At 47.9% G+C, this 20,190-nt stretch overlaps 2 protein-coding genes across 2 annotated transcripts; one reads left to right on the top strand and one right to left on the bottom strand.

The window, feature by feature from the left end:
• Positions 1-209: 209 nt before the first annotated feature.
• On the bottom strand, positions 210-13,372 carry polr2b (RNA polymerase II subunit B). The gene is made up of 25 exons (XM_036551080.1): positions 13,218-13,372; positions 12,401-12,473; positions 11,960-12,110; positions 11,684-11,796; positions 10,791-11,010; positions 10,164-10,322; positions 9,698-9,862; positions 9,299-9,495; positions 8,666-8,785; positions 8,264-8,450; positions 7,550-7,693; positions 7,151-7,290; positions 6,830-6,941; positions 6,411-6,565; positions 5,832-6,030; positions 5,365-5,533; positions 5,152-5,248; positions 4,683-4,777; positions 4,116-4,366; positions 3,125-3,214; positions 2,504-2,611; positions 1,963-2,076; positions 1,662-1,822; positions 980-1,175; positions 210-487 (listed from the first exon to the last, which is right to left on the bottom strand). Exons 1-25 carry the CDS (start codon positions 13,234-13,236, stop codon positions 398-400), a joined length of 3,525 nt encoding a protein of 1,174 aa, XP_036406973.1. The 5' UTR covers positions 13,237-13,372; the 3' UTR covers positions 210-397.
• Positions 13,373-13,614: 242 nt separating this feature from the next.
• On the top strand, positions 13,615-20,145 carry noa1 (nitric oxide associated 1). The gene is made up of 7 exons (XM_036551081.1): positions 13,615-14,982; positions 15,383-15,547; positions 16,096-16,307; positions 16,836-16,967; positions 17,827-17,943; positions 18,691-18,808; positions 19,381-20,145. The coding sequence occupies exons 1-7, from the start codon at positions 13,737-13,739 to the stop codon at positions 19,611-19,613; spliced, it is 2,223 nt and encodes a 740-aa protein (XP_036406974.1). The 5' UTR covers positions 13,615-13,736; the 3' UTR covers positions 19,614-20,145.
• Positions 20,146-20,190: the final 45 nt, after the last annotated feature.

The raw sequence follows: 20,190 nt of genomic DNA, 5'->3' as shown, positions 1-20,190 counted from the left end.
ATTCTTCAGCTTGTAGTATCAATTCCAAATGAACCCAAATGAATGTTTTTCAGGCTCCAACAACACATTCAATGCAGGGATAATTTGTGTAAGGCATGTCACTAAGCACGTCAGTTTCATAAGCAATGTAAAGGGACGAAGGAAAACACATTAAAAATTAACACTCACTTTATTCATTTTTCTCATATTACAAAACAGAAAGAGGCGTCCTCTTTTTTGTTCTCCAAAACAGTGATCACAACAAAAACAAAGGCTACTGACAGCAGCTATGGTATCAGATACACAGCACTGGCTTCCATTTTAAACCTGTCGCCTGCTGTTCGTTCTGCGTCCCTCTTCAGAAGTAACATCGTCAACGTCGTCCTCTGAGCCTCCCGGCAGGGAAACGACGGGCTCTCTAACTGGTCATCATGCGCGGAGCGATGCTCATGGACATCAGCTCCTGGAACAGAAGCTTGCAGGCGTACGGCATCCGCACCAGGGAGATCTGAAAGGCATTGCATTACATTCATTCAGCAGGCGCTCTTATCCAGACTGACTTCCAGCACAAGAGAACAGAGGTGTATCCGTTCAAGTTAAATGAGCAACAGTGTCAGACCAGGCTAACATTCCCAGACCACTGAGCGTGAGCATAACACCATTCAAGCCCTACCACAAGTTAACTTGTGCAACCTGACTAGGCAACGGAAGTCAAGTATACTACCATATATCAGTCCCTAGAACACAGAATCCAAAATACATGCTACGCATAAAATAAACAGCAAGTAGGTAGGAACCGACATGCAGTCTGAAGAGGTGGGTTTTCAGTCTGCGTCGGAAGATGGAAACACAGGAGAAATACCGGCCTGGTGATGCTCTGTCCTCAGCAGTGCGGCCTTTGTGGGTGTGGCCCGGGGGGGGTTCACTCGCCGATGGGTACCCACGCAGGGTGGAGCCACCCCACCCTGTTTCAAAGAGCGGAAGCAGCCGGGAGACTCACCTGGGTTTTGTTGCGGCAGCCCCGGCACTCGTAGGTGTGGGTGCGGGTGTTGGCGATGGCCATCAGGCCGCACAGGTTGCAGACGTGCACCTGGTAGGGGTCGGATGCCTCGAACAGACGCTCCCGCAGAAACTGCGCCGCTCCGTGGGCGATCTGACAGTCCCGCTCCATCTCCCCGAAACGCAGACCTCCGTCACTGCACAACACACAGACAGACACGTGAGCACTCGCTCGCTCTCTCACACACCCCAACATGTCAGCTCTCTCTCTCTCTCTCTCTCTCTCTCTCTCTCTCTCTCTCTCTCTCTCTCTCTCTCTCTCTCTCTCTCTCTCTCTCTCTCTCTCTCTCTCTCACACACACACAGACCAACAAGTGAGGTCTCTCCCTCTCGCATGCACCCACACATGCCCTCATGCCTTCAGTGAGACAGGTATGTGACACTTATGGACCAATATCTGAGCCCGCTTTTACTCTCCAATACAGGCACAGATCAGATCGTTAGCGCTCCCTCTTGCTCGCACACACACACACACACACACACACACACACACACACACACACACACACACACACACACACACACACAGCCCCCTCCCTCTCTCACTCGCTCGCTCAGACAGTAGCAGCTAGCACACATCAGGGAACGGAAAGTTTCCAGCAGACCCCCGCCCCGCGTCTCACCGAGATCGCCCCTCCATGGGCTGCCTGTTGAGGATCTGAACCGGCCCGCGGGCCCTGGAGTGGATCTTGTCGTCCACCATGTGCTTCAGGCGCTGGTAGTAGGTGGGGCCGATGAAGATCTGCGAGGTCAGCTTGCGGCCGGTGAAACCGTTGTACAGCACCTGCGGAGCGAGAGGGACCAGAGTGAGGCCCACATTACCAGCCTGAATGAGGCTCCCGCAGCCAATTACTGCCAGCATTAAAACAGCTGGAGGCGCTGCAGGAACTGGGGGTGTGGAAAGCGAGGGGTTAACGTCTTTACCTCGTTGCCTCTCAGGTGATACCCGTACTCGGACAGCAGGTTGGACACTTTCTGCACGTTCACGGCGTCGTTGAAGGGCGTGGCGTCACCAATTTCACCTTTGTTTGCAGACACCTGGACAGGTAAAGAAAGGACTGTAACACACCACTGCTGTCCCAGGTACGGTGTGACACGGTGATGAGGAGTTTGGGTAGCTATACGGGCTGAGAATCTCACTCTCACACTTGTACACATTCCAGTACACATTAGGAGCACATTTCCCCAGTCAAGATACAGTCACTTCCTCCATTCCATCTCCTCTTCTTTGAGTTTCAGCTAGCAATGTTTAAGCTTTTACTTCCGCATATTTGAGCAGCAGTTAACTTCCTAGTTCCCTGATATTTACAGACATTCCTGCAGTTACTGTTTGACTGGCTTGGCAGTTTGCCTGGCCTCACTGATTTGCCTAACTCCGGTACTTCCTTTTTCCTTGTATGACGTTAATGCAAATATGTAGAAACGGGACAGCAGCACTTGTAGCATGCAGAGAGGACAGCGGTACCTTGCCCTGCAGACACTCGATCAAGTGACCAACTGTCATTCGAGAGGGGATGGCGTGAGGATTGATGATGATGTCGGGCGTTATTCCCTCACACGTGAAGGGCATGTCCTGAGAGAGAGAGAGAGAGAGAGAGAGAGAGAGAGAGAGAGAGAGAGAGAGAGAGAGAGAGAGAGAGAGAGACTCCACACTTATTTTCACCAAAAAAACAAGTGGAAGCACATTTACAGTAAGGACTTTATGGTCCCCTTTTTGGGACGTTTGCATAGGTTCACTCCTGAGCCAGCTGCTGTAGGTGGCGTGACCCCTTCCTCAAACTCAACAGGAAGTCAGAGAGACACGGGAATGTACTTATTCACAAAAAAAGAACTTCCAGGTAACAGTAGCTCGGATGTACTTACACTCACTAATCTCAACACCATCTGGACTGATGTCCCCAAAAGCACTGCTATCAGCAACTAATGATAGTGTTTTAAAATGTTTCCACTTCATGTCAAAGGTTCCAGTTTATAACAGGTAAGGGGGATCAGATTCATTTAGTCGGAGTTAAAAAGTCAGGGTGTAAACCAAACACAGAATGCGCACACTGTGGAAAGGTTAACGAGTCCCCCTTTATTTTCTTACCTCTTGTCTGTACTGGATACCACAGGTACCCTTCTGTCCGTGCCGACTGGCGAACTTATCTCCGATCTGGGGGATACGGACCGATCTCACCTGCAGGAGACGGAGGAGAGATGAGGAGAGATGTTCCCTGAAGGAATGCCTTTTACATGAAAGCAGATGAAAGCAGAGCAGCTCTCGTATCTCGGAAGCCATCTCAAACAAAACATCCAGGTGAAAATAAACCGATAAGCCTTACTGTTGCAGTGCTCAGCCTGAGGAGAGCGAATGTGTCAAAACCGCTAAAACGTTGTGCCTTACATTACAGCACTGATATATGAGGTTAACTGCCTTCTTTGCATCATTATTGTTAGATTTTTTTTTACCATTTATTTCACTTGGAAGGTCATCTCTTTATTGCAGGCATGACCTGGGGAATCACCGTGGGCCAAGTAAGGGCCAATTAAGTGCAGGGGGAATGATTAGGTAACCAGATCTAGAGAGCTGTTTTGGGAATTTTACCAGGACACAAATTCCCAAAACAACTCTATAATTGCCCAAAACAACTGCTCTAACGGCACTCCAGGTGTTATGAGACCTTCATTGCCCACATTGCGTCAGGTCCTTCTTTCAGAGCTCACTTTTCTACAGCAAAGCACCCCCACTGCACCAGGTTAGAGGACTCTGTTAGCTCATAGGGAGCAGTGCCCCCTACTGGCCCTCCCTAGCACTTCTAGCAGCAATCCAGTTCTCCCCCAAGAGGTCTCCCATCCAAGTATTTACCGAGCCCAACCTCTCATAACTACAGCCATTTGGCAGATGCATAGACAACAGTGTGACTGTTGGCATCACATGCATTATATATACAAACAATCCTCGGTAACCTGAAACAGTGAAAAAACCCAGCCCACTAGTTGAGGTGACCTCTGCATTGATAACTGTGTACTGGTGTGCCTGACAGTCAGGGCGTTATGAATCCGACGCGGTCCCCTTCGGCCTGCCCAGCGACACCCACCCTGATCTTGCAGAACTTGTAGCCCTCCTGGTTGAGCGTGACCATGACCTGGTCCACGATGCCGGTCTCACTGGTGCGCAGGAAGGTGCTGCAGTCCCGCTTGGTGTAGCGGCGGTTGGTGCTGTCCAGCTCGTCGTCATTCTCCGGCAGCGTCACTGTCTTGCCGATGATGACGTCCTCGCCGGACACGCGCACGCCCGGCGCGATCAGACCGTCGTCGTCCAGCTTGTCATAGATCGCGTGACGCATGCCTGGGGGGCAAGGTTTAGATTTCAGCAAAACCCAATTCTTCAGCCAGATTTTAGCAAAAATGAGGGGTGGACTTTTATCGCTGTGCAAGTAAAGGGCAATTTTCCAGGACATTTCAGGGACCATTTCTGACCACTTTACTTTCAGGGAGGAAAATATTTTTAAGGATCTGCAAGGACAGTGGGAATGCATCTCCCATGCACTACAATGTTCAGATGTTACTAGATAACATATTGATCTTATACAGGTTCTCTCTAGCAGAGGACTACCGTACTATACAAAACTGAACAGTCTCGTAACAGGATTCTATTGACTCACCTTGACAAGTATCACGAGTAGGTTTTTCAAAGATCTCCTCCTGGTCAAAGCCTTTCTTTGACTCCTGCTCTTTATAAGAGCGATAGAACACAGACCTGGAATCACAGGACAGCTAGCTTTAATACCACCCAGAATACACTGGTGCGGTTTCCACAATCCTGCACCTGTTCACTGGAAACAAACAAAGACCAGTACTCCCTCTTTACAAACCCCTCAACATTCCAGGACTCTTGCACTTACAATCTCAGCAGGGCTCAACTACACCAATATAAGGGACAGGCACAGAAAATCCTTATCTGTTATAAATGTAAGCTTGTCCTACATAAGGTAATGGTCTACCAAGAAAATGAGTTGTTTTCAATAATGTCAACTATATCATTCATATATATTATCACATACTCTTATACCAATATATCAAAACACAGGTATGCTCAGCCAAGCACATAAATGATGAGCAGTGTGGCCTCACCTGAAGAACCCGCGGTCCACAGCTGAGCGGTTCATGATGACAGAGTCCTCTTGATTATACCCTGTGTAGGACGCAATGGCCACGATGGAGTTTATACCTAAAGAGGGAGCAGAAACAATGTTAGAAACCATCCAACATCATGCTTTTATCATTAACTACAGTCTGCAGTGAGAAGGGAGACTGGGCAGCAGTTCTGAACAGCTACAGCCCCACCTGCTGGAAGCTCCCTGAAGCGCAGGTACTCCATGGAACGGGTGGTGACTAGGGGCTTCTGTGGGTAGTACAGCACATGGGCTAGGGTGTCCATGCGCACATGGAAGTTTGTGATGTACACGCCCATGGCCTGTTTGCCCATAGCAGATTGGTATGTGTTCCTTGGAGACTATGCAAGGGGACAGGAGAAAGGAGAGCAGTCGTTTAAAGAACGGGATTTTGGTGGGTTAATGAAAACAGCAGGGATGCAATAGAAATACTATACAGACAATCATATTATTGTGTTTACTACAAAAGAACTACAAGAGTAGTTTGTTACATTATTCACCGCTACATTACTCATTGTTACATTATTCACATGAATCAATGCTTCTAATTCACTCTATATATCTCATATAGCCAGCAGTACACCAGTAATAAAAATAATAGATACTCTGATTGACAGATAAGTGGGGGTGGGGCTGCACCTGGTTGTGGTCAGGGAAGGGGATAATGGAGGCGCAGACGCCCAGGATCATGGACGGGTGGATCTCGCAGTGGGTGTAGGTGGAGCAATAGGCCACACCCTTCTCCTGCAGGTCATCAGGGGTCATGGCCAGCATCACAGTCTCCTCCTCCAGAGTGTCGATGTACTCCACCACACCGCTGGCCACAAGGTCCTGCCAGCTACAGCCGGGGACACAGGCGGGTCAGACATCAAAACCAGCAGCACACAGAGAACACAGTCAGCCACCAAAACCAGTACACTCAGACACCAACAACAGGGACAAACCACGAACACAAAGTGAGTACAGTCAGTCACCATTACCACAGCTACAGGGTCAAACAACAAGAACAGCAAATACTCTCAGATGCAATTAGCAACAACAGGGTCAAACCATGAGGACAGCAAATATACTCAGACACCATAACAAATGCCTAACATAACCTCTCACCAAATGATCTGGAAGCACTAAAACACTTGAGGTGGATACCCTCAGACATTACTGAAGATAAGCTGGCCAGTGCATACCCTACAGCTTCCAGGTGAGGGCAGTAAAGCTCACCTGTAGTTGTTGTACTCCCTCTCCTTCAGCTGGTCGATGTGCCGCCGTTTGAGCAGCAGCTTCTGCTTCTCCACGATCAGCAGGGGGCGGCAGATCCTCCCGGCATCGGTGTAGATGCGGATCTCCCTCTCCCGGATGTCTCTGATCATGGACACCTGGAACGTGAGAGAACAAGAGGGTGAGCTCTCAAACGCAGGCCCCCAGCGCAAACTGCAAACAAGCCAGCCACGCCAATCGCTGCCTGGCCTTGAGGTAAACGCTCATATCTTTATAACTAAAGTACTATTACGGAGTGATCACCCATATAAAACATGCACACTCCCAAGCACACAGTAAACATGCAAATTTGGCTGAGGTGACATTCAAATGCAGGAGATTGTTGGCTAAAAGCCCACAGATAGGGTGGCCTGGCTCCTTACCTCAGACACAATGATGTCCATCTGTCTCCTCAGCTTCCTCAGAGTATTCATCAGCTGCTCGGGGTCTTTGTGGATCCCCACCCAGCAACCATTCACAAAGATCTTGGTGGCACTGATAGCAAAGGGGGGAAAAAGTATTTAAAGTCTGTCTTCAAACACTAGCTTGACACTAAAGCTCTGTCTAATTCATAATTATAAATTGCTGTATGTCTTACTCTTACAATTATTTGTTCTTGCCAATTGAAATCACACTACTACTGTACTTGGATATTAAAAGAATATATACAGATGCTGCCCCCTGCTGGCCAGGCCTGAACTCACTCAGCAATGGCTGCCGGGGAGATTTCCTCCAGGTTCTCCATGCTCCACTCCTCCAAGAACTCCAGGATCGGGGACGGCTGTGAGCCCACAGAGATATAGGCCATAAGGGCCAGGTTCTTCACCAGCCCCACAGCGTGACCCTGTGGGAAACAGCAGCAGAGCTCCTTAGTATCGAGCGCACTGCTCTGAACGTCACAACGACCCGTTACCCCAAATACTGCCATTACACTGGAGTCACGAAGCCACGTCATGAAGTCAAGTATTCCTGGGAATACTCTATCATTACGCTTGTCACAAAATTACATATTACCAAGCCATTCAAACGGTAGGATTGGCCACGACTGGGTGGCAAAACTGAACATTATCTGAGGCTGAGGCCATGACGTTTTCCCAGCGTACCTCTGGGGTCTCGGCAGGACACACCATCCCCCACAGCGTGTTGTGCAGCTGTCTGGGCTTGGCCAGCTTGCCGTCTCGCCCAATGGGAGAGTTCACTCGTCTGAGGTGGGACAGGGTGGAGGCGAAGGTCAAGCGGTTCAACACCTGCAGGAGGAGAGACAGTGTGAACATGTTTTAACAGCAACTGACCAACCACAGCAGTTCAACTCAGATAAACAGGGACTGGCCTATGATAGCATGAAGAGTCAAAGGACTAGAGTGTACTTATATTACTTACATATACTATCACAATAAGAATAAAAACCTTTATTTGTATTGCACCTTATATACAATGAAACTGTACATGTCAGCCAAGAATAACACTCAATATTAGTTTAAATATAAATTAATGACAGAACACACAAATGATATCTAAAGTGATAAAATAATGGCCAATACAACAAATTACATGATTTTAAGGATCATGTTTGCAGAAAAGAAAAACTAAACAAAAAAAAAATAAAAACAGAAAACAGCTGTCCACAATCAGATTGGTACCACTATTCTCATAGTGGACTACTTTCTAAAATTAAAAATAAAAAATAGGAAACAGAAAAGATCTTGAGTGTGACCTAAGAAGGAAGAGCTGCCCCAATGTCAGCAGGTCCAGGTGATACAGCCTCAGTGCTGAGACCCTCCATGCTACCCTGCCCCCACTCCTGTTACAGGTCTTACCTGAGACACCCCGGCTCTGGCCTGGTGGGCCTTCTTCACGTCACCCCAGTTCCCGGTGGCCAGAGAGTACTTCAGCCCGTCGGAGATGATGCGGGTCTTAATGGCCAGCTCCAGGTTGAAGTCCTTCCCTCGGTCGATGAACTTCTGGGCGTATATCCTGATCTCTTTCAGCAGATTTTTAAACATTCTGAAAGGAAAGAGAGTGGAGTTTCAAGCAAATCAACATGTCCATGCGAGAACAAAAACAAAACAAAAACCCCGGTGACAGAAATGTTTTTGTCAAGGTAACCTGTCATGCAGATTTACAGAAATTTACAGAGATTAAAACGAGACAGCCTCTCAGGCTGAACCTCCATGTTTAAGTTTAAAGGAAAACTGGGTGAAACCCGAGCTGGCACTCACCCGCGGAACAGGAAGGCCAGCAGTGGCCCGGCCAGGTCCAGCCTCTTGTTGCCATAGTGATCTCGGTCGTCCAGCTCTCGCCTGCCCAGGGCAGCCAGAAGCAGTCTGTGCACCATGTACCTGCAGGAAGATCGGGAGGAGGAAGGAATCTTCAACTGTGTTTGACGGATAAATGCATGACTTTACAGCATTATTCTTATTATCAGTGACAGTCACGTTCCTGTCAAAGTAAGACACATTACCATTTGGGACACATTATTTTAAAACAACTATTTTGCATTTGTGTGGCTACATGCGTACTGATACTCTTAGCAGGAAATATCTGTCACCAATGAATTTTGGGAGTGGGCACAGTGTAGAAGCAATTAAAACAGTCAAAAGTTAGCAATACCAGTACACTAACATCGCTAGACTGCATGCAATCAAGCCAGTAAGGTAGCAAAAGGATGGACGTATTTTGCCAATTATAAAGGAAAAAATTAAATCTCACAAATAAATCTGCTTTGAAACAGAAGCGTGTGCAATCTCATTTTCTTCCTTTGATCAAACTCCTCTGCTGGCTTGTACCCGAGTTAGACTAGCTTTACCCAAAGTTATTTGAGCTAGAAGTTACTTGAGTTCTCTCTGCCTTACCCTAAGAAGTAGGCCTTCTTGGTCTCACAGAAGTCACTGACTCCCACATGGGGCAGCACCTCCTTCTGCAGCACCTCCTTGGCGTATTTGATCCTCTTCTCCTTGGTTACACCGGGCTTGGCACCTCGAGAACCAATGAAGTTTAGGGCTACGTTCTGCTCCTGGATCACGAAGGCCTCGTCCAGGGACGGCTTCACCTGGACAGGTAGGGGGACAGGGGGCAAGGTCAGGTGCAACCACCTCAAACACAGACCCAAACCTGCTTTCTGTAAGTACTGATAACCTCAATAAAACTGTTCCAGATGCCTTTAAGATTCCTGTCTGACTCATTTATCACACAGCAGGTAAAGTGACTGAGCTGAAACACGACAGTGTCGATCAGTACGGCGAGCCAGTTACCATCTCCATCATCTCGGGATCGTCGAAGTCGTAGATGATGTGCTCCAGAATGTCTCTGTCGGACACAAAGCCCAGAGCGCGGAACACGATGATGATGGGCACTTCCTGTCTGATGTACGGCAGCGTGGAGACAATCCTCTGACCAATGGCACTCTTCTTTACACCCTGCGAGTCCACAGCAGAGGAAAGAACTGTAGGTTTTCTCAGTGCAACTTATGTAACTTACACAGAAACCTAAGCAAAATGTATGTTTACTACAGTAAACTCAAACAGTAAATGAATAAAAAGCTGTTTTAGTGGTAGTAAGAACAGATTATAGCACATATTTAGTGTCTACCCAACACTGACTACTTATAGTCTCAGACCAAATCCATCTAAAGTACTATTTACTGTACTTTAATTGTATCCAGGCCTAAAGAGATGAACAGTGCTGTGTTGGTCTCTGCTAGACCACTGAATGACTCACCTGACCCCCCCTGGCCATCATGCTGACCCAGATGGAGCTGGTGGGGCGGGAGGAGTTCTCCAGGCAGGAGCGGCACTCCCCCGTGTAGGCGTACTTGGAGTCCTTCTTGGCAAACACATACACTGTGTTGGTGGCCATCTTCTCCTGAGCAATGAGCACCTGCAGCCAAAATTCCACAAAGCCCGGTTACTACGGAAACACAGCTGCAGCCAGCCTTACTGGGAGACAAACAGCTGCCTGCGGCGTGGCGTTATCAGCCATCGCCTTTGCAGGACGGTGGAAGCTGACTGTTGTTGACATGCATCTGTCTAAGATGCGGGGAACTGATAGGTAAATTTTTGTGCTTCGGTACACACTGTGATTACAACACCACATGAAAGGCAAGCCCACAGTGGAAAAAGCACAGGATGCTACCCTTCTCAAAAGCAGCTGAAACAAAATAAGAAAAACAGATGTACTACTGTCTACAACAAACAGGCAAAGTAACCATAGCCACCATAACCATTTTTACTCTCAGTCCAAACCCATATTGAATCCCACCTGCTTTTTCTTTACATTTTACCAGTGAGTGCTTGTGACATCTATGGTAGACCGGTGCAGTACACTGTGGGAAGGCATTGGGCTCACCTTCTCTGAGCCGTTGATGATGAAGTAGCCGCCTGGGTCCAGCGGGCACTCGTTGAGCTCGCACAGGTCACGGTCCGTCAGGCCGCTCAGCAGGCAGTATGTAGATCGGAGCATGATGGGAATCTTGCCGATGAAGGTCTTCTGGTGCTGCGTCTGCAGCTGCTCCTCCCCCTCCTTTATGATGGTTTTGGTGATGTCAACATACAAGGGGGCGGAGTACCTGTGCGCCGATGGGACGATAGAGCGCGCATTACATTACTGTAATTTTTGCATGTTATTCATCTATAATTCTGAGTATACACTGAGGTAATTCTGGGTTAAGTACCTTGCCCAAGGGTACAGCAGCAGTGCCCCAGCGGGGAAATTGAACCAACAACCTTTCAGTTATGAGCCCTGCTCCTTACCACCATGCTACACCGCCACCCCCTCTACAACACAGTCTGTCGCCTTCACTGCACCGAGGCATAGGTATTAGGGCGGCAGTGTAGCATAGTGGTTAAAGAGCAGGACTCGTAACCGAAAGGTTGCTGGTTCAATCCCCGCTGGGACACTGCTGCTGTACCCTTGGGCAAGGTACTTAACCCACAGTTGCCTCAGTAAATATCCAGCTGTATAAATGGATAACATTGTAAAACAACTGTTACCTATGTAAGTCGCTTTGGATAAAAGCGTCTGCCAAATGAATAAATGTAAATGTATTTTACAGGGTGCAGAGGGAGGGTCCTTACTAGCTAACCAAGACCTTTTCCGGCAGCAACGACCGCTGCCGCATGACAAACAGCATGAAGCACAAGGCTGAGAAGGCTTAGAGTTCAGGAAGCCAAACTCTGAGATATCCTCCTCGATTAACATCCAAACAGAGAGAGAAAGGGTCCAGAAGCAGCCGGTCTTACGTGAGATTCCGCAGTCTGGCTTCATTGGGCATCATTGGAGAGGGAGCTCCATCTCTCTCCCAGTGGGTGGGCTTGGACAGGTAAATCTGCTCAAACTTCAGCAGGTACCGTGGCTGGGGGGAGGGGGGGGTGGGATGACAAAAACAAAAAGGTAGTACCATGAGAACGCTTCCTAAAAACAGAAATGAGGAGAGCCTGGCTGGCAGGCTGCAGGAATACACTCTGTCCCAGAGCGCTCTCTCTGTTCACCCCCCCCTCTCTCTGGGCAAGACTCACCGGCTCCTCGACCTCGCCGGACGTGTGCTGAGCCTCGGCCTGCAGGTCGATGGGCGGGGCGTCCTCCACGATCCTCTGCACTGACATCTGGATGAACTCATCAAAGGAGTCCAGCTGCTGGCGCACCAGGCCCTTCTCATCAAAATAAGAGCTGGGAGAAACACGCGGTCCACAGGGGCTTCAGTACGTGACATACAGGGTCATTAAACCTATCCCCACACAAAAGACCATAATCAACAGGACCAGTAACGAAGTTTATCTGACATATTTTTACTCCATACAGTTTTGCATTGCAGTGGGGGGTTATACTTGTGCTGACTGTGTGGGTGATTATTGAGTAACAGTTATTGAATAAAATATACTGTGGCTTTATGAAGCAAACAGGCTTTAGCTCGACAGGACTAGCAGAGAAGTTTCTGCACAGGACGACAGCCATATCACCTGATGACAATCCAGCAGGCTTCCTGCCACAAATCCGGGGTGATCTCGTCATCATCTTCATCGTACTGGATATCTGCAATAAGACATCTCGTGTGATTACAATCATAGCAAATAATGCGCCAAATGTAGTTAACCTGGCTCTTACTAACTTTGTAGTTCACTGCGTGTCTGCAGAAGAAAATGAATGTTAGCCACATTCCAAACGTTCGTCAAAAGCACGAGGTTGTTTTGTGCGTGCAAGGCCCTTTTTCTACAATTTTGAAAATACCAAAGGATCAATCTTTGCGTCGCCTTTCATAATGTCTGAGGTATAGTTAGACTAGCCACATTAACTAAGACAAGCGAATGTGACTAGTAGGTGCATTTTTTTGCAAGCCAGTCAGGACAGAATTAATCTCAACAACGCCACAGAGGTGAAAACAAGCAACGACTGAACTACCTTACTAACTTGGATACATGGATAGCTTGTTGGCCACCAATTAGCTAGGTAAAGCTCATTACAGTATTATCTATAACTCAAGCCATTGGGTTAATTAGCCCACATGCTAAATCTGCTGATACGATACATCGCTTTGTGTTATACTGAAGCTAGTTGGCTAGGTGTTTTGCATGACGACACATTACAACTCGCCAGATTGCATGCGCAAGGCTAACGTTACACAAACATAAATAGCCTGGCAATGGTGAAGCCATCAATGCGATCGCTGGCTAAAGAACGCTGTGGCGCCATGCTAGCTATAGCTGAACTGTAGCCAGTCTATTCTACAATGACATGAAGCTAGCTAGCACAAAAACTCACAAAACCAGCCATACTTACCCTCGTCTTGATCATACATGATTGCCCCTTATGACGATTGGGCTACAAAATTAAATCCAGGGACACCTCTGTGCGTGCCTAGCCAAGGTAAATACTAATGCGTTCGCCTTATTTTCAGCGCTCCGTACCGCCAGGCCATCCGGCACAGAATGATGGGTTTACGCTTCTATGGTTCAGTACGTCACTTCCTGTACGTTTTTAGTAAATATCTTGGTTAGCGTGCAACAACAACACTATATTTCAATACATGAATTATTAAAAGTGTTGCTAAAATATGTGTACTTTATAAAACGAAAAATAAACTATATATCTTATGTACTGAAACCGCAACCAACTCAAATAAAACGTTGTGACCCTACGCAACTTCCGGTGACGTACATAGAGGGAAGGTCATGGGTGCATGCTGCCAGGACTCACATGTGTGTAACTTATCATACGTGTTTAGAGTTGTATATCATTGAACCGCTAAATATGTAACGGAGGTTTTCATAGCTGGATGAGTTACGATAGGCAGCAACAATGCAGAGACTGTTACAAGTTACCTTGAGAAATTTTGCTCCTTGCAGTCGCTCACGGCACCTGCCCGTGTGTGGTGTCCGGCCGCAGAACGCAAACAGATTTGATGGGTCGATCACATTCCGTCCGGGGGACACACTGCTCATTCGAGCTTTGGACAGCGCCTGGACATCAACGCTTAGATCCTACAGCGGCGAAACGGGAGCGCTGGGAGCGCCGCGGGAACGCAGAAATAATGCGAGGACGTCTGGCAGGTTTACTTCGGTAGAGCCAGAGAGAGAGGAGGAATTTGTTTTTCTAGACTGTGTAAATCCAGAGGAACCCGCGGAACCCACGGACAGTTTGGTCGCGAAGCAGATCCACGACATCGTGGATGTAACGCGGACCAAAGAGAAAATGCCGGGGTGGGCAAGCGCCGAGGTGCAGCACAGGACGTTGGAACTGCAGCTGCAGTCTTTACAAAACGCTTTGAAAGAAGAGACCGACCCAGACGCGTGCATTGAGTTTCTTGATGAGGGCTTCCCCGAAATACAACGACGTAATAAGAAACGGCGAAAGGGGCAGAAGGTCTACGGCACTCCGGATGCGGAGGTTCCTGTCAGTGACCACTGCTGCACGGGATGTGGAGCAGTGATGCACTGCACTGTCCCGGATTTGCCTGGCTATCTCCCGAGCGAGAAATACAAAGGCTTGATCGAGGAGAACACTCTGCATAAAGCGATTTGCCAGCGCTGTCATTTGCTCATTCATCACCAAAAGGCGTTGAATGTCCAGATGTCTAAAGAGGAGTATCGGCAGATTGTCCGTGGGGTGCGAAAGGAGAAGGCTTTGGTGTTGTTTATCGTGGACCTCCTGGACATCCCCGACTCCATCATCCCAGACCTCTTGGACCTGATAGGGAAAAATAAAGACATTGTGGTGTTGGGAAATAAAGTTGACTTGTTGCCTGGAGACTCTGGGAATTATCTAAAACGGATAAAAGGCCAGCTTTTACAGCATTGTGCGGACATGGGCATTTCCGCCGATAAAAACATCAAAGATGTCCACCTCATAAGTGCCAAAACCGGGTATGGGATCGAAAAGCTCATTACCAGTCTTCAAAGCTCCTGGAAGTACAAAGGAGACGTGTACCTTGTGGGAACTACAAACGCAGGGAAATCCACGCTGTTTAACACTTTACTGGAGTCAGACTACTGCAAATCTAAAGCTTCAGACGTAATCCGCAAAGCTACAATATCCCCCTGGCCAGGTATGAATCGCCCGTGCAGGGGCTTTCGTACACAAGGGCTGGGAAAAGAATTGTGGGGATGCCAAGCACAAGATTTTACTGCCCGATAGGATTTTACGAGGCATTATGTTGCACGCAGACACGCTGTTGAAATTGTTACGACGAGACTTATTGAATGCAGGACTTAATTCTCCTTATTGATAACATAAATCTGTGGAGCAGACCATTGCAGAAGCCCAGATAACATCCATTACTATAGATCTGGTTCTGAAATCTAAATTTTAAATATAGCACATACAATTCAGCTATCACAAAGTTTAGCAGTTAAGAACTGAGAATTAACAAACGTAGATGATGCTGTCTGGAAGCTTCCACTGCAGTGGGACTGTTGTTTTTTGAATCCTGGCATTGTTCCCTGCAGGAACCACCCTGAATCTGCTGAAGTTCCCCATCATCAATCCCACTCCGTACCGCATGCTGAGAAGGTTGGAGAGGCTGAAGAGCGATGCTACACAGAAGGAGAAGGACCTGGACCCACAGGAGCTGAGGAGGCTGCAGCACCTCAGCAAGCAGGGCTATCTAGTAGGTAAGAGCAATAAAGATGATGAGCACAATGATCGGCTGGAGCTGCAACAGAGATGATGATGATGATGATGATGACCGCAGCTACTCCGTGGTATCTTTGGGAAAAGCAGCTTTAGACATAGAGCAATGGGAATAGCCTGCCCAGTGTAGAGCAGTTGCAACCATTCCAGGGTTTTCTAGAAGCAAGTTAGTGTACCACCAATAGGATGCTTTACTCAGTACACTAATCTGCTTGATGTAAAACCTAGAATGGGTCAAACTGCTTTGCATTGGTAGTGAATCGCACACCGACGTGGTCATATTGTCACGTTGTCTGAAAGTTGGAGTTGGATTTAAGAAAGTTAATTGTCATCAACTGAGCAATGACAGTAAAGGTGACTAAAACTGGAAGTGACCCATGACCCTGCTTTTAAGCACCATTGCAGTGGATTTCAACACACAACCTCCCAATTATCTGTGTCCCGCATTTTGCAGTGTCTGCCATGTCTTCTTCTGTAAGTCTCACTGGCTCGACTGCTGAGTGATGAGATGTAAACATCCTGTTTTAAGGTCGCATTGGGAGAACGTTTCGTGTGGACGCACAAGCAGCCAGAGGTCGACATACTGTGGACTTCGATCCTGAAAGCCTCAGCTTTGGGGAGCTGGAGGATGAGTCAGGGGGCTGCCACCCCCAGCCCTCTGACCCGGTGGAGTTCAGTCACAACGAGCTGAAGGACGCCCACTGGCTGTACGACACACCGGGCATCACCAAGGAGCAGGACGTGAGTCCCTCCCCCCCGACAGATATGGCATACGACAGTGCATGGCATAGCTTGCAGTATGACGCTACAGCTCTGTGTCTCTGTCCACAGTGTGTGCAGCCACCTTTCGCTGCCAGCGTTATCCTTTTCCATTCTGATGCAAGGCTGTTTTCAGTGGTACACCGATGCCAAGAATCGTTACCACGGTGTCCCCCCTCAAGGGATGGCCATGCTAAAACGGATTACTTTGAACCGCCCGTGGAGGCTGTGTGTACCACAGTGAGATGTAATTAACACTGGGGCCCTGGTTTTGGCTGATACAGTACACCTGCCAGAGCAGTTTCAAACCTGAGACTGAGCAGCAAAGGTGTGGGCCTTGTAGTTGCTGAACTGTTGTGGAGGTTGACATTTAAGGGCTTTTTTAATGGCAGATGGAAGATAACAAAAAAAAAGCTAAGGAGGTGTTCTTTTAGGCTTTCCCGAGGAATGTCGTGTGCATACAAGTCACAGTGTCCCCTTTGCCCTTTGCCCTTTGCCCTTGGGTTGCAGATGCTCAGTCTGTTGACAGAACAGGAGCTGAAGATTGTGGTGCCCGCTCAAGCCATCGTGCCAAGGACGTTCGTGCTGAAGCCAGGAACAGCGCTCTTCCTGGGTGCCTTGGGGCGAATTGACTATCTGGAGGTAAACACACTGTTGTGCATATGCATTTAGTGTTGCAGAGTCTTAAGAAATGAAAAGCTGAGGGGCCATCTTTGTTGCACCAGCCATCTTGGGTCTTTATTGTTATTTTTCTAAAGATGCACAGTATTATATCATTGTTTACCTTTCCTTTACCCAAGAATGTCAGCTGAGAACTCCCTTTTCATTTTCAGGGACAGCAAGTAGGGAGAGGAAAGCATGAGATTGCCAGACAACAGAAGGGGATGATTGGGCGCGATTTGGGCAGTGTAATCAGGACACCCGGGCTTAATACCTGCTACCCTTATTCTCCTGATAAGTGCCGCAGGATCTTTAATGAGTCAAAACCTCGGATTCAGTTGATGTGAAAGGCAACATTACATTCTGTTTACATTACATTATTGACGGGTAGCAGCTGCTCTTTTCCAGAGCGACTTGCACAGGTTACCATTTTTACCTGTTATCCATATGGATATTTACTGAGGCAATTCTGGGTTATAAGTACCTTGCCCAATGGCACAGCAGCAGTGGCCCGGCAGGGAATTAAACCAGCAACCTTACGGTTACAAGCTCCGCTCCCTACCACTGTGCTACACTGCCAACACATCGACAACACACAGTTCGTCCCCTTTTACTGCACTGGGGTATAGGTATTTAACTTGGTCCAGAGGGAGGAAGGGTCCTTACTGGCTAACCAAGACCTTTTTCAGCAGCAGCCTAGTCTTCCCAAGAGATCTACCATCCAAGCGCTAAACAAGCCCCCAGCTGGCTTCTGCCATCAGGAAGGAGAAGGCTATGGGGTGATATTGCTGCAGGCATGCGGTACTAATTGTTTGCCGTTTTTTTTTTTTTCTTTACACAGGGAGAGAAGTCGTGCTGGTTCACAGTCATTGCATGCAGTCTGCTTCCAGTTCACATTACCAGCCTGGACAAGGCCGACGCCATCTACCAGAAGCATGCTGGGAACACTTTGCTTGGGGTGAGAGAGGGCATGCCGTTGAATCTTATCTTTTTCACATACCTAAAGCGTGAGACTGTGGACAGAGGGGTATGTGGCATGTGAAAGGAATGGAGTGACCTCTCCCTGTGAGCAGAGCTTACATACTGATGTATATTAACCTGCTTTTGGATTGTAGTACCAAAATTTTATATATATATATATATACACATCATTTGTTAACTTTAACAACCACATGGGCAATTTGTATTATTAATGTAAGATGTTATTAATGTAGATGTTATAATATTAATGTAAGAGAAAAGCTGTGATGAGGGAATTTACAGATGTGTCAGATTTGTGGAGTGAAAGATTGAAAAATAAGCAGCAGGATATTGCGTAATGTGGTTAAAGCGGCATTCGCAGGGCAGCACATGGCTTGCATGCACAGGAGAACTGAACAAAGAATTCCCTCTGCAAGGACACCTCCATCTCCAGCTTTCAGGGAGAAGAAAAAAAACATACGGTTCCTGCCCAGTTTCAAAGGGAGTATTATTCTGTGTGGCTGACGCCCTGGAGAATGTGTGTGTGTGTGTGTGTGTGTGTGTGTGTTCGTGCGTCCCAGCACAAGCACACACACGCTAATAAGGAGCCAGTGTTACTCACCAGCCCAGGTGGCATGTGCTTATGTAAGCCCCTTGGGACCCCTGGGAGCTGAGCCGGCGCTGACAGCGCTCTGTAACGGTGTGCTGTAACGGCGATCTGTAACGGCGCTCTGTGTGTGTCTAGGTACCCATCGGCGGGGAGGAGCGCATGAGGGCATTTCCCCCCCTGCTTCCGCAGGACATCCAGCTCAGAGGCCAGGGCTACCAGCAGGCGTCGGCCGACATCAAGTTCTCCTCCGCAGGTAAGCGGGTCTCCCCTCTCTCCTCTCACCCCTGGACGGTGAGGGGGGTGGTGTAGTAGCAGCAAGGATTGGGGCCGGTTAGGTTTTTAAATAAACAGGAAACCCTTGGCAGGTCTGAGCGTAATTCAGCTCAAATGAAGCGTCAAGGGGTTCGATGTTCAGACTTTCAGGGTAAAATAAACACGCGAGCAGGTGTGGAATGTAGTGTCCCACCACACATCATCAGTTCAAGAGGGCACTGCTGTAGATTAATTACATTACCTTACATTGTTGTCATTGTCATTATTCATCATTGCAGATGCTCCATGATAGATATATTATCCATTTATACAGCTGGATATGTACTGAAGCAATTCTAGTTTAAGTATGTTGCCCAAGGGTACAACAGCAGTGCCCTAGCAGGGAATCAAACCAGCAACCAAGTCCTGCTCCTTGCCACTATGCTATACTGCCCCCCTTAATTAATTAAATACTTCCATGCCACTTTTTTTTTTTTTTCTTTTTTTGGAAGATAAAACTGTGGCAAGTCAGTATTTCGGCAGAGGGGTGACACTGTTCTTGTTGTTTCCTAGGCTGGGTGGCGGTCACCGGTAACGACGGGAACCACATTGTGCTCAGAGCATACGCACCAAGGGGGGTGGGGCTCCAGCTGAGAACCCCGCCCCTGCTGCCGCACGTGGTCACCCTGAAGGGGGAGCGCGTCAAAAAAAGCCCCGCCTACAAGACCAAAAAGCCCCAGGGCCTGCTGCTGGGGGGGCTGTCCACCGAGGGGGCTGAGAAGCTGAGGGTCCAGGGGAAGAAGTGAGCGTCCGTGTGAATCGGCTCGTGTCCTGGAGGATATTGCATTTTTCATGCCTCAGGTCATCCCATCCCCAGTCAGCTGGCACGGGTCCAACACTGCAACATACTGAGGTTTACGAGCTGGAGTTTTAATTTTTGACCCTGGGAACCAGTATTGTCGGTTATTAATAAGTGAGAGAAGGGAAACGGTCCTTGGAAATGCTCCACACCTCCTTGTGAATTGTCACAGGAAGTGCCGTCTGTCCCCGCTTCCCCCGGAATCCACTGCATGTGGGTCCTTCACGGAGTGTCATGCAGTCATGGTCGCAGGAAAAAGAGGCTTGGGTTGTACTTCTTTTACTTTGTGATCATTATTTGTGATGTGTTGTGTAACTGACATCTCTCTGGCATCTCTTAATACAGGAAATGATATGATCTTTGAGCTCACATATGCAATTACAGTGGGAATTCACTGAAATACATACATTGGTTCTGATACTTATGCTATTGATTTTTTTTTATCGCTGTTCATAACCCAAAGCTTTGTGCACTTACAACACGTCCTAAGATGTAATAAATATTACATTTAAAAAAGTGCATTC

The sequence above is a fragment of the Megalops cyprinoides genome, chromosome 18, assembly GCF_013368585.1.
Source record: "Megalops cyprinoides isolate fMegCyp1 chromosome 18, fMegCyp1.pri, whole genome shotgun sequence".
NCBI classification, from domain to species: domain Eukaryota; kingdom Metazoa; phylum Chordata; class Actinopteri; order Elopiformes; family Megalopidae; genus Megalops; species Megalops cyprinoides.
The sequence above is the reverse complement of the archived record's forward strand: the minus strand, read 5'-3'. Positions and strand labels throughout refer to the sequence as shown.

Bases quoted from the DNA above. Each gene is read 5' to 3' on its own strand.
- polr2b (XM_036551080.1), bottom strand. The intron at 8,451-8,665 runs GTGAGTGCCAGC...CTTTCCTTTCAG, and splicing joins CTGGCCTTCCTGTTCCGCGG to AATGTTTAAAAATCTGCTGA. The intron at 1,176-1,661 runs GTGAGACGCGGG...TGTGTTGTGCAG, and splicing joins CCCATGGAGGGGCGATCTCG to TGACGGAGGTCTGCGTTTCG.
- noa1 (XM_036551081.1), top strand. From the start codon at position 13,737: ATGCAGAGACTGTTACAAGTTACCTTGAGAAATTTTGCTCCTTGCAGT. The intron at 14,983-15,382 runs GTATGAATCGCC...TGTTCCCTGCAG, and splicing joins TACAATATCCCCCTGGCCAG to GAACCACCCTGAATCTGCTG. The intron at 15,548-16,095 runs GTAAGAGCAATA...TCCTGTTTTAAG, and splicing joins CAAGCAGGGCTATCTAGTAG to GTCGCATTGGGAGAACGTTT.